Source organism: Manacus vitellinus, unplaced genomic scaffold (genome assembly GCF_001715985.3).
Source record: "Manacus vitellinus isolate BGI_N305 unplaced genomic scaffold, ASM171598v3 scaffold_72_pilon, whole genome shotgun sequence".
NCBI lineage: Eukaryota > Metazoa > Chordata > Aves > Passeriformes > Pipridae > Manacus > Manacus vitellinus.
The window spans coordinates 2,155,344-2,178,153 of record NW_021940764.1 but is presented as its reverse complement, the minus strand read 5'-3'; the positions used below and the strand labels follow the sequence as shown (position 1 = coordinate 2,178,153).

The 22,810-nt window shown below is 44.6% G+C and overlaps 2 protein-coding genes across 2 annotated transcripts in view; both read right to left on the bottom strand.

Moving 5' to 3' along the window:
* The window catches only part of MAP3K3 (mitogen-activated protein kinase kinase kinase 3), a 51,236-nt gene extending 41,691 nt beyond the window's left edge, over positions 1–9,545 (bottom strand). The window contains exon 1 of the mRNA XM_029964471.1: positions 9,530–9,545. Coding sequence (XP_029820331.1) covers positions 9,530–9,545 — 16 coding nt within the window. The remainder of the gene's footprint in view (positions 1–9,529) is intronic.
* Positions 5,882–22,807, bottom strand: DCAF7 (DDB1 and CUL4 associated factor 7; the record flags this gene model as incomplete). Its single annotated transcript, XM_029964470.1, has 7 exons — positions 5,882–12,251; positions 12,749–12,866; positions 13,765–13,974; positions 14,630–14,748; positions 15,789–15,900; positions 16,213–16,371; positions 22,682–22,807. Coding segments are annotated over 7 exons (1,017 nt in total), but the record flags the coding sequence as incomplete, so codon positions are not given.
* Between the last annotated feature and the right edge of the window lie 3 nt (positions 22,808–22,810).

Below are 22,810 nucleotides of genomic sequence, written 5' to 3'. Positions count from 1 at the left end.
CCCCCAAAAATCTGAAAGCAAGATTCTTTTGCTGTCAAAAAAAAAAAAAAAAAAAAGTGACACAATTACCCAGAGCATCACCCAGGGCATCTGTGGCAAGAGATTTCTCTTCTAGGAGCTGTTCAAACCTGGACTATGTCCCCAGGCCCATGGGTCACCCCCACTCCCTCAGGGTCTGAAATAAGTGACAAATGTCAAAGTAGCAGAACAAACAAACAGCTTTTCTGCTTTTTAAGCCTTCAAACCCCCTGTTTCATTTCCTCCACAGTCATGTTTCTAAGCCCTGCAATCACACACTGTGTCTGTTAAAATCAAGCTCTGGCTCCAACCTGCAGCAGTGACCTCCAGCCTGGTGTGTTTAGAGTTCAGCATTTCCTCCCCTTTCATTTAGGAGTTTATCTTAATAAGAAAGTGTTTTTGCTCTCAGGAGTGGAACTGCTGACCTGCCACATTCACTCACTTGATGATGGATTTTTTCAGCTTTAGCATTTTGCTTTGACCAGCCAATTTGAACACAGAGACCACAAGCAGAGTATATTCTTGCTAAAAAAGTGACACTAAATACAAACAACTTTGAGGAGGAAAACCCCCCAAACAAACCAAACACAACAGATTTTCATAGATTTTAGGGCAAAGGGCTGATTGGCCAATCTAACTCAGGAATTCTACTCAAAATTCATAGAATCAGGAATGGTTTGGGCTGGAAGGGACCTTAAAGATCATCTTGCTGCACTCCCCTGCCATGGGCTGTGTTTAAATCAAATCATACCTTCTAAAGTGACATCCAGCCTCCAGCTGCTCTTTCCCAGCTCCTGCTCCCAATCCCACCTGTGGGCTGATGTTTTCATAGTGTCTTTTCCACAAAAGGAACAGCAGAAGGGGTTTGTTGTTCTAAAAAGAAGCCCAGCCCTGGTTCCCTGGGGCAGCCAGGGCCACCCTGCTGCTGGGAAACCCACCTCGAGCAGATGTTTTAGCAGCTGCTTTTCAATCTGGCAAAGGTCTGGCAGCAAGTGCAGGGCTTTGGGAGGGTTTTTTCTTGCTCACAAACAACACAGCAGCAATGTCACAGGGGTTACAGCAACTGGATAAGCCACATTTCTTCTCCAGCCAGGAGAAGGGAACTAGATTGGAGAGGGAAATGGCTCAAAGGTGTGGGCAAGTGAAGGAATCTAAACCCATACACCAGGAGGAATTTGGGACTTAGCCAAAGCATGACAGCATTGTGTGTGATATCATGGATTTTTTTGTATTTTTTTAAAGTGTCTAGATGGGGTAATAAAAAGATCTCATGGTGTCATACCAGGTAGACATGGAAATGGGTGAAGGAATGCTTTGATCCACAGATTGAGCCTTGGAGAGGAAGAAGCTGTGGGAAAAGCCAATAATCTGACTTTGAATCATGGAATATCCTGAGTTGAGAGGGACCCACAAGGACCATCCAGTCCAACTCCTGGCCCTGCCCAGACACCCCAACAATCCCACCCTGTCCCTCAGAGCATTGTCCAAACCCTCCTGGAGCTCTGGCAGCCTTGGGGCTGTGCCCACTGCCCTGGGGAGCCTGGGCAGTGCCAACCACCCTCTGGGGGAAGAACCTTTCCCTGAGATCCAACCTGACCCTGCCCTGGCACAGCTCCAGCCCTTCCCTGGCCCTGTCCCTGCTCACCCAGAGCAGCTGTCCTGCTTTGGGCAGAAGGTTGGACTCCCTGACTCCCATAGATCCCACTCTGAAGTTCCCATCTCAAAACCAGGCTGATGCTGTGAGTGTTGACACTTCTCTTTTTCTTTAGTCCCTCCTGTCCTATTGTTTTGATGCCAGGAAAGCATTTCTATTTTTTTTTTCTATTCTATCCCACTTCCATGCCCAGCTTGCAGCCATTTGTTTCCATGTCAAGATTATCCTCTTAATTAAGTAATACTTCCCTCTTCCCTGGAATTGTCTCTCTAAATACATCACGAAGATAATCATATCTCCTTTCAGGCTTCATTGTAAGAGAAATCCAGCCACTCTCCCTTCATAACACAAGCTTTGTATTTGTGATATCTTCCTGGTAGCTTTTTGCCCCTGTTCCAGTTTGAACTCCTCTCTCGTTTGACAGCATCATCAGTGATCTTGGAACCACTTTTTGACATTCATTTTCACAGCTTCATGGTGGCTCATCACTATCCTTTATCAACCACTAAATCCCAGTTTCCTCTCCTCACTGATTTCCAAGTAAAACACTCTCAGTATCCCTCACAAATTCCTCCTTGTCCCTAATTTCCCAGCCTGCTACATTTAATCTCATCTCTATTTCTCACTCTTCAAAGTCATCAGATCTCCAAGATATTCCAGTTCCTTCGAATTACTGAAGCCTCACACTTTTGTTCATCACCAAATTTGATTTTAATTCTCGCTTTTTGTGCCAAGGTCATTATAAAAAGGCTTTTCCTAAGAGAGGGAAGAGCCCACCCCACGCCCTGGCAGGGAGGAATTTAATATCAATTCCCCACTGCACCAGCCCTGATTTCAAACCACTCCATCGTCACCTTCCCATTTGATATTTTTGTCTATCTTGCAGCTCTTACATGTTTGCACATAAAATTCTCAGCTGAAGTCCTGTTAAGTGGGACTGATTCCATGTCCTTCATGGAGAAACTCAGTTTATTTAAGTCCAAGAGATATTAGAGCAGCGAGCTGCAGGCTGTGACAGGAGCCAGGAGCTCCCAGCAGATGGTAGGAGACACCCACCCTGGAGAAACTCACTCCTCCCATCCCCAACTGCCCGGGGTGTCTGGATTTCACTGAAGCTTCCCTCCCCCTCCCCTCTTCGTTCAAATTGAAAATAGAATGATTTGTCCTTAACAGCTCATCACTTCACCCACCTGTCAAGGCTAATGTGCAAAGCAACAATTTTATCTGCTGGTTTCCCCATTTTCCAGACATTCTCCCATCACTATCTACGTGAAGTGCCATCAGGACTTTTTTTGGACCACTACAGACCCTCACACCCTTTCCCCCCCCCTTACAAGATGGTAGATCCTTGCTGAGCAGGGATCCAACTTTCTACCAAAATAGGTGCCCCTATTTTGTGTAACTTGAGAAAAAAAAAAAAGTGTAATTCTTTTTCCACCTTAATGCTGTACTAGTTTTGTGCATAATCACAGAATCCCAGGATGGTTTGGGATGAAGGGGAGCTTAAAGATCACCCAGTGCCACCCCCTGCCATGGGCAGGGACACCTTCCACTAGCCCAGGTTGCTCCAAGCCCTGTCCAACCTGGCCTTGACCTTCCAAAACTGCAGCTTTCCAGCAGAGAAGTTTCACTCCTGTAAACAGCAGCTACAGAACATACTTAACTCTCCTATTTATTCAGATTGTTTGAGGCCATTTAATGTGAAATCATCAGTAAAGACGTTCATGGAGACTCTCCAGGAGCTCCTACATTTCCAGGCAGCCCATTTGTTTTAAAAGAACTTTATAGAGGTCTAATGGTTTAATGCTGTCACGCAGCATCAAGGAAGAAAAGGAAGTGTAATCCCTATTTTAGGGATTTAAGGGCATTGCACAGAGAGACAGTGACTCGTTAAAACTTACACAGGAAGTCTGGAGTAGACCTTTGGGATTTAACTCCTGGCATCTTCCCCCAGTGTCTTAATCACTCTGCCATCGTCTTATTTTCTATTTTGGTAGTATTTCCATTTGCTGAAGTGTACCTGACTCAAAGAGCCTCTTTTCCTTGCTATCAGATGTACTATTTCTTCTTTCCTTCCTGTTTCCCTTCTTGTTTAGGTAGACACATCCTTCCTGAGGAGCTGAGCAGGCTCCAGGCTCCTCGTCCCATGCCAAAACTTCCTTATTCTACATCTTGGACTCCACAGCCAGAGAAAGTGGGGGAGGAGGAGAGACCCTGTCAATAGAATCAGAGAATCCCAGGATGGTTTGGGTTGGAAGGGACCTCAAAGCCCATCCAGTGCCACCCCCTGCCATGGGCAGGGACACCTTCCACCAGCCCAGGTTGCTCCAAGCCCCGTCCAACCTGGCCTTGGACACTTCCAGGGTTGGGGCAGCCAATCTTCAAAGGATGCATGGAAGCATTCTGCACTCTCTTCTGCAGATCTGAGTCACTCACTGATGCCAGGCAGTTCTGCTTCTCCCAGCACTTCCTTGTCGTGTCCTCAGCTTCAAAAAGAGTTAATGGAAAAACTATCATTGCTATCCAAATTCAGGGCAGTGTGGCAGGAGATATGTTGGCCAAAACTCTCCTCCAGCACATCAATCATGAGAAAATCCTTCAAAACATGCCTGGAGCAGCCTTTCCCAACCGTGTGTACCTGCCCTTGTCCCATTCCTGAGGGCTGTGCCTGGCTGTGGACAGATTCCAGCAGAGGGGGCTCTGAAGCTGGTTAAAAACCAGGAGCCTTTCTGCTTGTGGAGTGGTAAAATTAAAAGAAGGAAGAGGAGGAAGGATGTTAAAAATATTATATGCATTTATCTCACTGCTTCCTCTGAGCTGGCAGCCTGGACAGTTTCTAGAGCAGCATTAATGAAAAAGCACAAAATTAAATGCTTGTTATAGTCACAGGTCCCAAAACCACCTCAGACACCACTTTTTCTCTACACCTATTGCTTGCTACCATGGTGGTTTTCTTTCATTTTTAAGTATTTTCAAGCCATTTACTGATCAAGGATTAATAATGTGCTTTTCACTTACATTTGGTATCAGAGCAGTGACTTTCCCAAGGTCACAGAGCAACCCAGCTGTGCCAGATGTTGGTTGTTCCTTAACACTTACAAAAGAGAGAACCCTCTGCTTGTCTCTTTTTCTCCCCACATTCCTCTGCAGGACTTTTTGGCACCTGTTTGGCCTCACTGACAGGGAATCTGCTTCTCCCATCACCTGCCAGTCCACGACTTCTTGCACCAGCAGCTCCAACCTGCACAGGTTGCCTCCTCCCACCAGAGTGGGAGCTGAGAAGGTTTCTCTGGAGAATTCCACAGATCCAAGGGGAAAAATAATCTAGGAGGATGCAAATACAGTTCTAGGGTAAAAAGACAAACAATTCTTAGAAGAAAAGCATCTTATCCAAACAGGGATTGCTAGAACAAAGCCCATATATAGCTTAAAAGCCACTGCAGCATCTTTGCAGGCAACTCTTTCCACTGTGGACATGAAGCTTAATAAGCTTTTATTTCCAAGCCAGTACACAAAGAATTAGAAAGAAACCCAACAATTTAGTTGAACTAGAGTTAATCTAAATACTTAGTGAAGTCATCAGTCCTGCTTGCCAAGGCCTAAGGTACAACTTTCCAAGCTTTGTCACTCCATTCCATCTCAGTCCCAGTTCCAGCCACGACACCAGTGAGAAAAACACCCTCTAACAGAGGTCACCCTGCACAGGAGAGACTTAAAGCTACCGAGGTGCCTAATTGCTTTGTCTTCAATTTGCCTGTATTCAAAACCCCCTTAGAGACCAATTATTTGAATTTAAAAACACTCCTCTTCCCCTCATCTTAAAAATGAAAACACGCCAGCAGGTAATTCCCATTCGTTGTGCAGAGAACGAGCAAAGGAGTGGGAAAACATCAGCATGAACAACACTGGGACACAGGGACCCTGCAGCAGATTTTTAAGAAGGCAAATATTTGAAGTACAGCTGCATTACCCGTTCTGCTGAGTTCTGTTGTGACTGAGTTCTTAAAAATATAATTATTTGGGGTAATTTGCAACTTAAGAGTAGCTGGAATGATCGAGTTTGTTTGGGTATTGACGGGAGATCAATACACTTCAGCTTTGCAGGGGCAAGACAAAGCTCCTTTTCGCAGCAACAAACTCCACACAGAGTGAAGGAAGCTCGTTTTCAGTCCCCAGCTCCCCCCAGGTTTAACTCACCACACAGTGAACTGCAGTCGATCTACAAATGTTCCGTTTTTATTACAAAGTATGAAAGGCAGAAAATACTGTACCTAATACACAGGAGGCTGAAACTTAGAAAGAAGGTTAAAAAATCTGAATAAAACTACATAGGAAGCGGGAAATAGCATAAAAGAATGCAACATTCCACTTTCAAGCGAGTTTCAGAAAATTGCCTTAAAATTTACAGAGTTTCAACAATATGGTTCCATGACTCGGGTGTTAAAATCCATTGTAACAAACCCTTCTGTGTTTTCTCCATAAAAATAAAGGAATATAGGGACACTGCAGTTATCCATGTCAATGAATAGCAGGATAATAGGATTCCTCTAGGACAGGGGAGTAGCGAAGTTGCAGGTGGAGAAAAGGAGGACAGAAGTAAAACTACTATTGCTTTAACATACTTCAGTGAGAACAAAGAGTCAGGAATCTCATATGGGTGTTTGTACAATCATGCTACAAAGATTACACCTTCAGGAAGTTACCACAACGGGACTGTGAATGGGGAGAGCAGAAGGGAAAGCACACATAAAAGTAAACATCTCCTACTCAGCTACTGGTAACAAAAATGCTTAAATTACATTTTACACTGCTAGCAACCCAAGTGGAAAAACAACAACGAAAAGAAAAAGGTTCCTTTTAAATAGTAGATTTCTTAATTCCTATTTCCCAGGTTGTCAAGAAAAGCAACACATCTCTGCTCAGCTGCATTAGGACTCTGTCCTTCCCTGGTTCTTGCCTTTCTGCCTCGTTCAGATCCATCCTCAGCTCTAAGAGGGGGCTGGAGTCACATGTTCTGCCAACAGGATCCAAGGGATGAGAGCTGGACCACGGCCTTACAGATGCTCATGGCCACAATATTTTGTCAGGAAATAGCTTTTTTTTTTTTTTTTCTTCATTTCATCAGGTTTTCTGAAAAGAAATAAACTTGATGGAAGCCACACAGATGATTTTTTTTTTAAATTCAGTTTTACGACTGTGGAAATTCTTGCTTGATGCTGAGTATCAGAGGCTGCACAAAAGGCCACCGAGGTCCTTGGCAGACACAGCTGTCACCTGAAACAGGCAGCAGCAACTCTCAAAGTGTTTTTGTTCTCGCCTCTGGTGTCTGCCATGAATCACCAGATGAGCCTCCAGTGACTGGTATTTAGCTGTAATTTTAATTACTGCTTTTTTCTAGTGCTGGTGAAAGGTGCTAATCAGAAGTTCTGGAGATCTCTTCCTTAAAAAAATGAGTCAGGGGCATCCTAAACTCCCCTCCACAACCTTGAGAAAGAGACATTTCTGACTCCTCTGGGGTAAGCAGGGGATGTACAGCTGCACCACAAAGTGCTCTTTAAGTGCCACAGACAATTAATTCCCTGGATTCTCTGCAAAGATCAAGAGAAAAGTGGGACAGAGTTGACAGTACCTGCCCATTCCATAACTGATTTTGGACACCTCCTTTCCATGTCCAGTGGACAATAAAGACAGGCCTGCTTTGGAATATTGCTGTGAGAGCAGAAAGCAGGGAATCCATGTCAGAGGGAGCTTGTGTTCACTGGCAGGATAACACAAGGTGGATTTGAGGTGCTGGGACCACTTTGCTAACGAGCAGTGGGAAAACTAAACCCTCCAGGACTTTGATGGGACCATCAATGTGGAATCTGCTGAGCCAGGAGCTTGGCTGTGCTGCTGCTCATCCTTTTCAGTGTCTCTGGAAAAAGTTAAAACAGCACTAACAAACCGTCGAGTTCAAGAATTTCAGCTTTATGGATTTAGGCAGCAGCTGCAGTTTTTCTCTCATGAAAATAAGTTACCCAAATAATCCAGCTACATCCTTACAAAACCAACCTGTCACTGCTGCCACTGTGTTCAGATGGTGGAAAAGGGGATTCCCAAACACCATGGGGTTCCTAAGGAAAAGGGACTCTCGGGGTGACACCAGCACTGCAACCCTTGGGTTGGTCTTACAGGATGGTGTCAAGCTCAGAACATGAAGCTTCAGTTTAACATTTACAGTCTTGTCAAGTGCTCACGTTTTTGGTTTTCAGTAGAAACAAATGAGGGTCCACGCTGACCACAGCTCAGGATTTTGGTGGCTGTTGTATTTAACATTTTCTACACAACACAGACAAACTCCTACCATAAAAGGGCTGAGGAAAAGATGACTCTCCTCCTAATCCTACCAAAAATATACTTGTTAAAGTGCCATCTGCAAGAGAACAAAACTGACACACTCAGCTCTTCATTTACATCTCAAACAAGCCCGAGCACATCTGTGAATTCCGTACATGGGACCCCTCCCCTCACCTGGGCTCTGCACTGATCTACACTCCAGACTGATGCAGCTTTCTCACTGCACCACCAGGCAAAAATAGAGCTTTTTACTATTATCCAGAACATTCAGGAGAGTAATTACAGCTAAGTTTTGAAAGGATCATTAACTTTGACTTATGAGAGGCAATGCCTCCCCCGTTAAGCACATTTCAAGGTTCCACAAGGAACAACCTGTATTATCAGTCTCCTTTCGTAGCGCTCGAAACCACCGTGTTTTCTTTCTAAATAGATTGTCAAAGCACTCAAATCCTTGCCTTTTAAATCCCTGCACACAGAAGTACAATTCCCAGAGATGCAAGCTCCCCTAGCCCACCTCATTTAGACAATTAACAGAGCTGCCACCACACCACACACAGTTCCACATCCACCCTGTTGGCTGCAGGTCTTCACCTCACTAACGAGTTTTACATCATCAAGACCCCCCTGGCTGAGAGCCAACAGGTTGCCCACACCAGAGTAGGAATCTGTGGAGAGCTTGGTTTAAAAAAGAACATAACAACCAAACAATGGTTTAGCATCTTGGATTAACCCCCTGGAGAAGTGACACAGAACTACTTAAGTCAGAGAGAGAAGTATTTCTGTCCCAGATCAGGCTGGCCTGGACCAACACCAGCACCTGCTTTTCTGCTTTGCTCACTCCTTCCTTAATGTTACTTTATACTCAAAAGACATGAGGCATTTGCAAGCAGTTGTTCTGCATTCTCTGCTTATGCACCAAATAATTGAAATTAAATACAAAATTATTTCTTTTTATAAACTTTGGGGAAAAATAATGATTATGGGGGGTTTACACCCAATCTAATCGAATGTTAGGCAGGTGAAATGTGATAAACTGCATGTTCTTCCAGTGATAAGTCTCGGGGTTTATTTTATCTTGCAGAGGAACCTGAACCAGAGCATTCCCTACCCTGCCACTGTCAGCAGGTGCTGGCAAAAGGGCACCAAAGTCTCTCCCTTCCTTGTCTATATGGAAGTGCCATTTGCACTACAGAACATCTCACCCATGAGGATTTTCATGTCTTTTCAGTCATTAACCTTTCAAGTGACTTCTTTGAAGCTATTTTAAGTATCATTTCCCTGTGCCCAAACAGTCTCTAGTGATTTAAAATGTAATTTCATGTGAAGAATGACAATGGATTATGCCCAAAGCAATATGCTGGAGATCCAGAAGGTATCCCAACTGGCTAAACAAACAGGATATAGGCTTTATTTAGAACCCACTGGAGCCTACAAGATTCCTTCACTTGCCTTTGACAAGTTTGGAATAAGCACCCAATTCCACAAATAGACTTCAAGCAGTTTTATGGATGGAGAACTGACATTGGATCCTCTTCATGTCCCTAACAGGATTGTTTTCCAACAGAAGGAGAATCTACCTGGCTATTCACACTGGGTCCCTTTATACCAGCTCTCTTCTCATCATCTTAGTGTAACACATTTTATTCCTCTGGGAATAAACTGCCTTTGTCCTTTAGTGTAGCCTATGGAGTCTTTTAGTGACTTCACTTCCAACTAAATTATCTTATAGCTTTTTTAAAGCATAATATAATTATAAAAGATGCATTTTTCAGCTAAGCAAGAGAAACATTCATCTCTGACTCGTGCAGAAAGGGGACACAGAAAGTCCTAATGTTGCAGGTACTTCCCTCTTGGTAACACAGCATGTTATCCCTACCACTTGTAATTAAACAATGCATGGCAAGCCTGTATTTCAGATGAGTCCTAAAGCTGTGAATGCCATTAGATGCTCCTGCTAAGAAAATCCTAATTTTCACTTCACTCTGCAGAAGCATTTTCCAGTTTCTGAGGAAGTGCTGCTGTAAAAAGTGGTAATTAATTGTTTGGCTAACACTGCTCTGACATCTTGCTGAAACCTGTCTGTGGAACACACCACTCCCAGCACTGCTGCTGGTAAGAAAAACTGACCTGCAAGTCAAAAGAAGCTTTGTCAGAAATCCCACAACTGAACACAGAGTGTCACTGACACAACGTGAGCTGGAACTGTGTGAGAGTCTCGTGGTTCTCTGGGATCAAAAGGAGTGATGGACTAAAGCTGTCCCTAATGAATTCCTATCAAATTCCTGAGGCAATGCTTTTCTGAGCTCCACGGTGAGAAGCTGCCTGCAGAAGGGTATTTCTGTCTGCCCACAATGACAAACCCTTGCAGATTCTGTTGTGTTTGACAGTGTTCCCAGTGTCAGCCTCACTGCTCCTCAGCAATCGCTTTCCCAACTTGCCTTTCCTGCACAAACTGACAGGATCCAGGTCTGCCAGTGTCCTACTATTTATAAACTGCCTCCAGTTGCAGGTGAATACTCATTAGGTGGAAAGACAATTCTGATAGTTTCTGACATTTACATGGAAACTGGGCTGCACAGCCTTCCAGACCAGCTCTGGCTGTCATGTCTTCATTTGGAGAGCACTGCAGAGCTTTTATCCCAGTACCTGTGTTATATTAAGACTTCAACAAAGATTTTTATCTTGCCTAATCCACTCAGCTCTGATCGAGAAGTATTAATGTAGAGCAATCCACTATTCCAAAGAGCAGCCCTCGGGCACATCCCCAGAAGTCAGGAGAGGATGACAAGTGCCAAACCTTGGTCTCAATGGCACAGCTTCTTTCCTTCTAAATCCACCTTTGTGCATTGCACTAGGGAATGATTTCTTTCAGAGGGAGCTTTCTGTTGGATAGCAGAGCAGCTTTTCTGACCCATCTCGCTCAGTCAGCAAGAGCTGACAGTACAAAGCAAACACACATCACAAAAACATTGCTCTGCACTCCCTTCAAGACCTCCCAGAACACAGGCCAAGCACAAAGAAGCTCCAAGGTACAGGCTAACCACAAAACCCTGCTCAGGTTATTTGCCAATCAAGCAAGCTACAAAGTGTGAAACCATTTTATTTTGGTTTAGATAGGAAGTCTTCCGAGGGGAGATCATTTGACTGGAAGTGCCAACCCCAAGTCCATTACAAATACATTTTTTTTCAGGAGTTGTTACCTCCTGGGAGCTTATGTCATGCATGGATCTTCTTTCTGCAACCTACCACCGTTCTGTGTGCTAACACAACTGCAGGGTACACACAAACTCAGTTCTAATTTAAAAATAAGGCCTACCATAGTAACAACTGCCTTGAGCATCAGAAAAGTGTAAAGAAATTGTGCAACAAGTACTTGTACTTCACAGCACCAGGAAATTCTGCCCAGGTCACCAGGTACAGGGAGCCAAGGCAACAGTTAGTTCTGGCAGGCCTTTACTGCCAGGGAGCCTGAAGTGTTACTGTGGTTTGTATCCATGAACAGGTCCTGCTGTGGGCATGTGGAAGTGGATCACATATCAAAAGTAAGAATTAGGGAGAAAAACCTTACTCAATAGAAAGTTAGCCCAATATATAAAAAACATACAAACGTTTAAACAGTTTAGAGGCAGCAACAACAGGAATGATAAAGATTCCTGCCAAGGTGGCTGTTACATCAATGTCTTTTTTTCCCCCCACCTTGTTTTGCACCTGCATCTATTAAACTGGTTGATGTGCTGCCCCAGCTGGCTGACAAACACATGGACGTATGCAGCAACTTAAAAGCCTGCAAGCTTATTAATACAGTCAACAAACAAATATACAGAACTTTTACTGAGGGAAAAAGAATTCGACAAGAAAACCAGAACCCAGAAGGTCCAAGAGGCTCAGCACGTCTCTGCATTTTAGAGTCTTGAGAGACAGGAGAGGCCTGCCATCGATCCTTGTAACAGTTCCTTGTAACAGTAGATGCAAAGCAACAACAGATACTGGCCACTTGACTGGTGGTGTTCTTACTTTAGAGGGGAGGGGAATGAGACAGCCCTGCCTCAGTGGGGCACGGAGCAGCAGAGTTAGACCCTCAGGATCTCCAGGCAGTTGTTGTAGCAGATGGCTATCCAGTCTGGCTGGGTGGATGCCCACTGTACATTGTTGATCTCTCCCTCTGCTGTGTAGGCCAGGATCGGGTCCTCGATGGCACGAGGCATCTGCTGGATGTCCCAGATGAGAGCCTGGTGATCATCAGCTGCAGGGGAGAGAAGGTTGGGGGTAGAGTCACAGTGTAACAACATCTCCACATGTGGCTACCAAGGCTTATAGCCCAAGAGGCCAGATAGGACATGGCTGCTGCAGCCCTGATCCATATTCCAGCCAGAAATACAGTAAATGCTCCAACAAAATACACTCGGATCATTATACATTATCCAGGACAGAGCTGAGAGACAAAAGATCAGTGGAACTCACAATAGCTGAAAACAGGACTGCAAAAAACCTAAGGAGCATTAATAAATAGGGTTAGCCAGAGCAGATGCACAGTTTGGGCACTTGGGCTCATGACTTCCACACAGTAAACTCCAGAAGGTGCCTATTTCCATAAAAATTTAGGAAAGTCACTAATAAACAGCTTCTAAAGTGCAATTATTCTTTAGCAAAAAGCAGGCAGAGAAGTGCATAACCTTTTGGAGGGAGAGGATTTTGCAAATGCAGTGAAAGACTCAGATTCCCCTGTAAGATCACACTCACCTGCTGTGCAGATGTGGCAGGAGGAATGAGGTGCCCAAGCAATTCCATTTACACACGCTCTGTGGTTGTTTAACCTGGCTACAGGAGTGCAGGGAACTCTCACATCTAGAATCACAACCTTCAGAAACAAAACACAACTGAATTAATAGATTTTTATTAATTATTAATTTAAAAAGACAGATTTAATAAATCTTTAACTGCATAAATAATTTAAAAATAATTTTAAATAATTTAAAAGTATTTTTAATATTTAAAAATATTTAAATAGTCTTAAAGCAATTTTTAATATTTAAAAATATTTTTTAGAAATTTTTTCAAAAAACTAAGTATTTTGAGCTCAGGCTATAAATATGGCTCTTTCCTAAAGGATTCAGCTGGCAAGCAGATAATGTTCCCAAAGAACAGCTTCTGGAGGGTCAGTGTTTTGTGTGTCTCAAAAGGACTCAGATCTCACAGGGGGTTTGTGAGTTATGCCACAAATTGTGGCAAACAAATTGTGCTTCCCTTAAGCAGCACAGGTGACAAATTAAACACTGAGCTGGGAAAGAAAAAGGTGACTAAAACTTTATGTGAAAATTATTGCCCAGCTGCTCACAGTCTCCTCTGAAATATATATGAGCCTTAAAGTTTATAACACCAAAGTCACTTCTTTAACTCCTTAGTGCACTAAGAACTGGTCCTTAATCTGCCACTGCCAGCTTGTTCTCAAGTTGGGCCAGGGGAGGTTTAGGTTGGAGATTAGGAAGAATTTCTTTGCAGAGAGGGTGCTGAGCCATTGGAATGGGCTGCCCAGGGAAGGGGTGGATTCTCCATCCCTGGAGGTGTTTAAGGACAGACTGGATGTGGCATCAGTGCCATGGGCTGGGAACCACAGCGGGGTTGGATCAAGGGTTGGATTGATGATCTGGGAGGTCCCTTCCAACCCAGCTGATTCTGGGATTCTATGAACTACGAAATAACACCAAGCCACAAAAGTCCCAACTCCAGCAGCTACAGGAGAGGAGCTGGTGCCTCACCTCCATCCCATCCATGGCCATCGTGGCAAGATAGTTGGGATCCTGCTTATTCCAGCAGAGGCGGAGCAGGGGGTGGTGCTGGGGGTCCTCGTAGATGATGGTGCTGTGCTCCAGGTGGCGCAGGTCAAACATCCTCACCGAGCCGTCCGCTCCCACCGAGGCAAACATGTCCCTGCCTCCCCCTGCCCGGCTGAAGGCGATGTCATACACCTGCACACAGACACACACAGCTCCAGACAGCACAGTGCCTCCCCCCTCCCTGCAAAAATCACCTGCTGGACGGGCAGCACAGCTAGCTGTGACCTGTTCTGCCAAAGACTTCATGTCCCCAGCAAGTTCTCAGCTGCTGCGTTTGCCAAAAGGAGGAAAAAAAGCCCCCACTTAAACATATGTTTATGTAATTAAATTAAATTTAATTAATTTCATATCATTCACTGAAACTAAAATGTATCAATTTCCCAGACTCGGATTTTTGATATTATTGTTGAAAATTGATATATGATGTTATTTATATTATTGCATATGAATATTAATAGGTTAAAATGGGAGAATCTTGCAAGTTGTTTATTGCCTTTGACATGCAGCTGATTTCAAGTCCAGTTTGGTGTTTTATCTCATTTGCCTAAAATATTCTGGAGCATAACCTGGTAAAACAAGAGCTCCAGTCCAGAGTCTATGATGAGTAAAAAGAGTAGTTTCAATTGCCAACAGCATTTAAGTACTCAAAACTGTATGACTTAACATTAGATAAATGATCTTTTCGGGCCATTACATTTTGCAAGAAAAAGGAAGAAAATGGAAAAGTTCTGTTCCTTTTCTACTGCTTTAAGAAGAGTCAATGCCAACAATCAAAAACCCCCATCACCTCTTTGTCATGTGCAATAAGCTGGGTCTTCACGTGGCCAGAGACCAAATTTACTCTTCCCAGAACCTGTCCTGTCTCCAGACCCCAAATAGTGCAGGTTGTGTCAATACTTGAGGTACCTGAAACAAAAAAAGCTTCTGTTAGCAAAACTGATATTACCCCAAATGATTTAATCAATTCCTGGATTAATGTAATATCCCCCAACATCTACAGATCAAAATAGCCACGAGAATAGAATTAAACCCAAGAATGTCAAACAGCCAACAGCCCTCCTTGCATTTCAATGACCCAAACCTTTTAGCTGCAGGAACAGCCTTCCACACAGGAATAAAGGGTAAATAGCTCATGTCTGCTTCAATCTATTTGGAAGCCTGATGCAAGTCTGAGATGAACTTTCCCATCCTGCCCATCTCATGTGCATGCCAAAACCAAAATTCAATCAGTGTTGTGGTAGCGTGTTATTATTAATTGATTGTTGCTCTGGACCGAAGGTGGGGTTTGCAGTAAAGCTCTTAAGAGATGAGAGATGGAACACACAAAAAATAAATCATGTAGTAAATAATTACTAAGACATATTATCACTGTTAATCTCTGGGCAAATCCCCCCTGACATAAATGGCTGTTCTCTTCTGGGAAACAAACCTCTGGATCAGTCATCTTGGATTCACAATTTGTCCCGCAGGCTATAATTAAACCTTAAACGTTCAGCCCCCTCCTCCAACTGAATTAAGGGCTCCTGGCTCTCCTGCTGCTGCTGAAATGGCTTCACAAAACACAAAGCTTGGTCTATCCACCGCAGAACACTCTGAAATAAGCCACAGGAGCTGATGCACATCCTCACTGAGCGCTGCAACAGCAGCTCAGCAGCCCTGAGGGGCAAGACTCCCTGTCCCCAAATAAGGAACACCCCTAGTCCAACCTGAGTGACCCATCTGTAGTGGAGAGGGCACCTTCCAATCCAAAGAAATAAAAAAAGTCTCCCTGAGGTGATAATTTTAATTTTTTTAGAACATTTTAACCCAAGACAATGGCAGTTTCTATGATGCAGCAGTTGGCCCATTGGTTGGTCACCACATTAACCGGTCACAGAGTCACAGCTCAGACTCCACCAGACTAAATTCAGTGGTGTGTTGAAAAGGCAGCATTCTCTCAGTCTCACCCAGCAGGTAAGGATCCACTTCATTCCAGTCAAATGAAGTCAGAGGAGCACAGAAATCTGAGTTCTTGTTGTTGTTCAGCAAACATTCCAGCCGGGTCTCGGTTTCACCCACCTCGAGAGAAAATGAAACGTATCTGACTTAAACAGCAACATCACCTGACTTGTTCCACTGGCACAAAACATGGGGAGTTAATCCTGGGTTTTTTCCTCTCAGCTTTACATCCTAAAGCTCTGGAAAACACAACCATCATCTCCAAGTTCAATAAGCTGATTAAAGCAGCAACTACCGTGATACTTTTGCTTCTCCTACAGGCTTGGTACTTAGTCACATTATTGCAGCAAAGAAAATCTTGAATGAAAATGAGATCAATATGCAACACAACTGATGCCATGGTTCATCTTTTCCTAGGGAGGATTTACTCACCCTCCACACTCGCAGGTAGTCCCCACTGGTGGCCAACAGGTCTGGGTAGACTCCCTTGGTGTCTGGGATCCACATCAGCTTTGTGGTGGGGTAGGGGTGATCAAAGGTGTTCCTGCAGATGAATTCTGAGCTCTCTTCGTCCAAACCAACGAGCTGCACCTGTGAGCAACCAGATTTAAAAGAAAGCATTTTACCAAAACATTAATTTCTAATGAGAGCATTAAGACTGAGTGTGTTTCAGGACACCTTCTGTCACCTCAAGGACAATACAGAAGGAATCTCAGGTCAGTGGAATGAGAAATCATGAAGGCTTTGCTTCCCGGCTGGGACATGTCAGCAAAGTGAAGTATCCACCACCAGACAGTGCTGTGCTTTGAAGAGATAACCCCAAACAAACTGAAATCCAGTCCTAAAGGATTAAAGGCCACCCTTCCCTTTTTCACATTGCAAAGCCCAGTTTAAGTCACAGACTTCAAGTGCACAAACGTCATTCCGACTCTGATGCTGACAGTGTCATCCTCAGGGAGCAGAACAAGCTGCAGTTTGCACAATTAAAGTCCCAATCATGGAATTCTTGGCCATAACCCTGCAGGTTGTGATGGATCACGGCAGTTTTCATGAATGTTTCATGATGTTTTTTCAACATCACAAGACCTAAAACGTTCTGTCACAAGTGCATGACATTAAGACTCAGATAAATCACATCAGAGAGTCAGAAAGCAAAACAGAATTCAAACCTTAAAAAAAAAATATTGGGAAGCTAAAATAATTACCTAATTCAAATGTTTTGTATGAAAAGACCAAGAAAGCAGGTCTGCTGCAAGATTCTACACAACTGAGTTCCAAATGAGTATTTTTTGCACAGTGATGTGACAGTGGGAAGGGCCAAACTTGCCCCGTTGTGAGAGTGCTGCAAGACACAGCAAACAAGAAACCATCTCCACGCAGCCTGGTCATGACAACACCTGAAGTAATGCCTGAGGTCCCAGACATGATGTTATTAGAAAAATATTGACATGTCAGAAAGTGTTCAGAGAACAAACGGTGCCGGGAGGACGAGTTGAACCTGCAGTGAGGACGGGAGCCAAGCAGGATGAAAGTCCCACTGTGTGAAATGCTGCCCAAACACAAACATTGTGGGGACGACTCACTACAATTACTGTGTAAGCTGCTCCCAGTAGGAACTTCCTAGTACTTTCCACACAGCAGCTTCCTCCTGGCTTAATGGACTTTTTCAGAGATGTTTATCTGGAAAAACCCTAAATACTCTGGGATAAGTAATGTGGTTAATGAAGCACATATTTAACTAGATTGGAAATCTACCATATTTTTTCCCCACCCAATGAAAAACCAGAAATGTTTCAGTGGATCTTTAATATTTGCAGTTTTATGAGCCCATTTAGAGATGCTCTTAAATGCCCCACCACAATGAGAAGCTCCATCCTTTCCATCCCATAACAAACACTAGAAGATATACCCAAGTATGCTCCTAAAGACTGTGCTTTCTGCCTTGCCCTCTCTTTATTACAACTGCTCCTTATTATCCTTCACACTCCAGCATAAATCAGTCAAAAAAATCTCCCTGACTTCTGAAGTGATTGACAAATAGCTTTCTAACTCCTTTAGGGATCAGAAATACTAAGCGGATTTTACAAAGGAAGCAAATTGTCCTTGGTGATAGAAAATCTTGTGGCAAGGTCAGGATCAGAAGACAAACGACCTCTAATCATTTCTCCTTTGCTTATGCTGTTTGCAGCTCAACACCAGTGTATTAAGCCCACACAAAGCAATCAACATCCTCATCACCAGAAGCAAATCTCAAACCAGCAAAGGGCCCACTTTCACTGGGGTGATGGAGATATCCCTGCACTGCATATTCATGTTTAACCCTTTCTGAGACTGAAGGAAAAGCAATGCAGCACCACAGGATCTCTGATCCTTGACATTTCTGGGTGCAGGCTGGGTTAGAGAACACAAACTGGGTTGTCAACATCAGAGCTCCTGCCCCTGCTGCAGGTCAGGTGTGAGACTGGAACTGGCAGTAACTCCAAGCAGGAGGCACTGGAGGCAGGAATTCTGCTGGAGGAGATCCATTCTTCCCAAGCTCAGCATATTCAAAGCTGTGACTCTTCTCTTTGGACTTGATCTCATCCAGTGATTACAGAATCCCTCCACTCATCCTCTTGTGCAGGCTGGAACCATGGGATGATTTCCAGGATGCTGATTTTGTTAGAGCTCTGTGTGTCCCTTCTGTGAGGCAAGGCTTGCTGCTGCACAAGGGAGGGCCTGAGGTCCAGCCCAGATAAAACTGAGGTGATGCTAAGGAAAAAGTCCCTGTCATTGTATCCCTGGAGACAATCTGAACCATTCTGCATCTCCCTGTAACTCATTCCACAAGAAAACAAGGACCAGTGTGTTTGATCTCCACTAGTTTTGCAATTATGCCACGACAGTAGCTGGGAATGCAAAATATTTATTTGTTCCTCCAATACATCAAGATATGCTAAAACTGGATGTGGATTTTGCTATCGTAATCCAAGTCTTTATCAGCATAAAGCTTAATTGCAACAGTGCATCTGAGCAATAAAGTGCCTTTAATCAGCATTCCTTAACTTCTGAAAAAAATCATGCCTCCAACATAAATCAGGCACAGAACTAAACAGTGCAGAATTTGGTAACAGCTTCTTTTTCTGACATGGTTTGAGGAACAGTGAAGTAAGTTCTCAGTACTTTAGGAAAACCCCAAAACTACAACACTTTAATCCAATTAGTAAGTACCAAGATGACATTTCACAATTACTTTAGGGTCATGTACAATCAGAAAGATGTCACTGCACCAATTAATCTTCAACGTGCAATCAATCTTTCTCTGCAATGCTCAATCTTACAGAACAAGTGACCTTCTGGCAAAACAACCCCCCTGAACCCTCTGTGGTTCTGTCTGGGAAAAGCTGGATCTGGGAAGCATCTGCTCATAACCTGTCTGTCCACTCCAGTGATGGGAGCACACACTGGACAGCACAGTCCCTGCCTTCTAAACTGGGCTCCAGTTTGGTCTTGCACAGAGACCCAAAATCAGCCTTTCCTGATGTTTTCCACAGGTCATTCCTGACCCAAGAAGCCACAACCAGGAGCCTGTGGAACATTTTAAACAGTGAGACCTGTGAACACCTCCATTCCCTCCCATCACACCAGTGATCCAGGAGGGATTATAAAGCCTGACAGCAGTTCCCCAACCCAAGAAGTTCAGGAAACACCACCTCAAATTGTTTAATTCCTCCAACTGGAGCAAGGCATCTCGCTTCTTGTACCAGTGATTCCATCAGCAAAGGTGCACAAGCTGAAACAAAACTCCTTTGGGGTTCAAACAGTTCTTGGCAAACAACTTCAGGCTGTGCCATCCAGGGTTCATGGGGGCTGGAGGTGTCTGGGAATTGGGGATAGCAGGGAATTAGGGTTTGGCAGCCAATACATTTGAGTTCCCCTCAAAGCAGAGGTGTAAACAGCCATTTTATGTAACCTGTGGGTGCTTCAAACTCTGGTAATTACTACAGAAACAGAAAATCAGAGACAAACAAGAAAAAAAAATTCTCTCTTTCTTTCCCTGTAATTCCCTCCCAGTGAGCACTTCTGCTGCAACAAATTGAGTCTTTTTAAAAGCACCTTTTTAAAACAAACCCTAAATCAGAAGAGTAATAAGGAAAAGGTATATTCACTGATTTGGTTAGACTTTAAGCAAGCTAGGCTATTCCAGACTATTTTTGTTAATAAGGAAGAAAGGCAGTTATTTGGAACAAACCATTGCAACATCAGGAACAGAAACGTAACTGGGACCTTGTCAGTGCAAAGAGAAAGCTGAAATGAAAATCAGTTTTCATTATCCTTTTAATTAGTGCCAACTGTACCTATAAGTGTGTTTTGATGTCAGAAGCTGCAATATCAACCATCTCAACCGTGAAGGGCAAATTATACGCAGAAGGACAAAACTTCACACATACCCTGCAAAAATCTTAAATTTCTGTTAAGCCCAGAAGTCAGGCTGTAAAACCAACTGCTCCAGGCCCTTTGGAGCACAGTGGAATATTTAAGTAGGGAAGCTTCAGTTCTTTCCCTTTGCTCCTTTAGGTACAGCACTAACATAGACAGAAGCTGAAAGAGTTTACAACTTCTGTGCAGGTAGCACAGCCCTACATGTGCCTGCCCAAGAGTTCCCAATCTGGAGCATGAAACTATTCCCTGGATGTTTCATCACCCTCTGAAGGACTCAGCAAAGCTGTGAGAGTCATAGCAAGGCAGCATAACGACAGTGCAGGGAAACACCACTCCCGGGAGTGTTCTGGTCCCCAAAGTAAAGGAGACAACATCAAAACACTGAGCAATAACAACACTTTCAATTAGCCAAGAGGACTCCCTGTTAACTGCCTTCATACAAAAAGCATCAAACAAGAAATCCCCAAAAGAAAGAAAAAAAAAAATCACTCTGAAATATCAGAGACACAGAAAAGTGAAGGTTATGTTCACTGCATTTATTGTCCAGGTTTAATTTTTAATCATACACCATCCCTCCTTCTCCAGCAGCAGCATCCAGACTCATCTCACCCTCACACAATTAGTTTCCAGCTCTTTACACCACTCAGGCCTCACAGCATGTGGTGCTTCTGTGGACTGAAGTCAACAGAATCGTTATTCCTGGAGCTCAGAGGCCAAGAGAAGCCCTGGGGAATATTTACAGACAGCAATAATTTACATAGTCCTACACAATTTCTGTCTGCTACAACTGTGAGTGTGAAGGGCAGAAGGGAGGGGGTTGACTCAGCTGCTTTACACTTGAAGCCTGAGCTGAAAAGCAGATCTGATCTCACTGAAACTGAGAGCAACCCCAGGGAATGCCCCAAACTTAAAGAGAAGGTAGCATAAATGTATATCCCCTTATTAACCAATGCTGCCACCTCTAAACAACAAGCTGTTGGCAGGTTTGCTATTTTACCTCCTCAGATCACAGACTACAAAAACATTTTCAAGCTGGTCTTTAAACAAAAGGAAAGTTTTCAGGCCTGTCCCCAGCAGCACTCCCAGAAGCACAAGGCTCACCAGGAAAGGGAGACAACTCACCAACAGAGCTCACACTGCCTGAACCACAACGTGCTCAGCAAAGGGCAGTGACTGAACCACCCTGAGAGAGGTCACCCCTGTCCCTCCCTCATTACACCCCTGCACAGAGCCCAGCCCCCAACTTTCTGACAGGATTTGCCACGACCTCCATTAAACCCCTTGACAAAGCCACGTGATATAAACACATAAAACCATGGGCAAGACCCTCAGTGTCATACAAATGTCTGGATGCTCTGTAACTTCATCCATCTCCTCATCCCTCTTTTATTTCTATGATTCATTACACCAGATTAGCACCCTAAACTCTGCTCAGAGGTGACTGCATTGAGTGTTCTGAGAGGAGGACACAGCCTCTATTGCCTGTGTGAGGTTCCCCTGAAACACTGAAAATACAATCTCATGCCTCATTACACCCTTGTTCTCAGGGAAAAGTGCTGAGGAATCACTGAAAGTGGTTTATATACTTTTGAAAAAAAGTTATCACACAGGAGTCCCCAACAGCGAGGAAGTACAACAGGAACAGCACATTCCCAACACAGCCTGAGACTCTCCGGGAGCTGGGGCTGGAAGGGACCTCTGGAGATCATCCAGTCCAACCCCACTGCCCAGGCAGGGTCACCTGGAGCAGTGACACAGGGAAGTGATCTGGGGGGGGTGGGTTTGGAACGTTTCCAGAGAGGGAGATTCACACCCTCCCTGAGCATCCTGTTCCAGTGCTCTGCCACCCTCCATGGGAAGAAGTTCTTCCACGTTAGAAGTCGAATTTCCTTATATATATATATATATGTATATATACATATACAACCAACAAACTTTAGTCCTGGCCACGAGCTTTCTCTAACATGGAACGAACAAAAAGCCAGCTATGCCCCAGCCAGGATACCTTCTCCCCTTCCTCCAGCAGCAGCACCCAGCCTCACCTCACCCTCACACCTTCCCCTTCCAGCCCTTTGCACCGCACAGACCTCGCAGCACGCGGTGCCTACGTGACTCAAACCACCACCACCGCTGTTCCCGGAGCTCAGGGGCCAACCCCAGCCCTGCAGCAAGCAGCGTTATCCCCAAACCCAGCAGCACCATCATCCCCAAACCCAGCAGCACCATCATCCCCAAACCCAGCAGCACCAAACCCAACAGCACCATCCCCAAAACCCAGCAGTACCATCCCAAAACCCAGCAGCACCATCCCAAAAACCAGCAGCACCCCAGGGTCCCATCAGCAGGGAGGAGACCACCCTGGGTCTGGTGCATCCCCTGCACCTCGGGGGGCACCTGAGGACTCTGGGGGTGCCCAGGCGCCCCCCGACCCCGGGACGAGGAGGGTCCCCCCCTTCTGCCCCCGTGCCCGTCCCCCCACCTTGTTGTTGTACTCCTCCACGAAGCTGCCCAGCGCCAGGCGGAACCGCTTGTCGGGCCGGACGCTCCAGTTCATGGCGTACACGGTCCAGGGCGCCTCATACTTGTAGATCTCCTTCCGCTTCCCGTG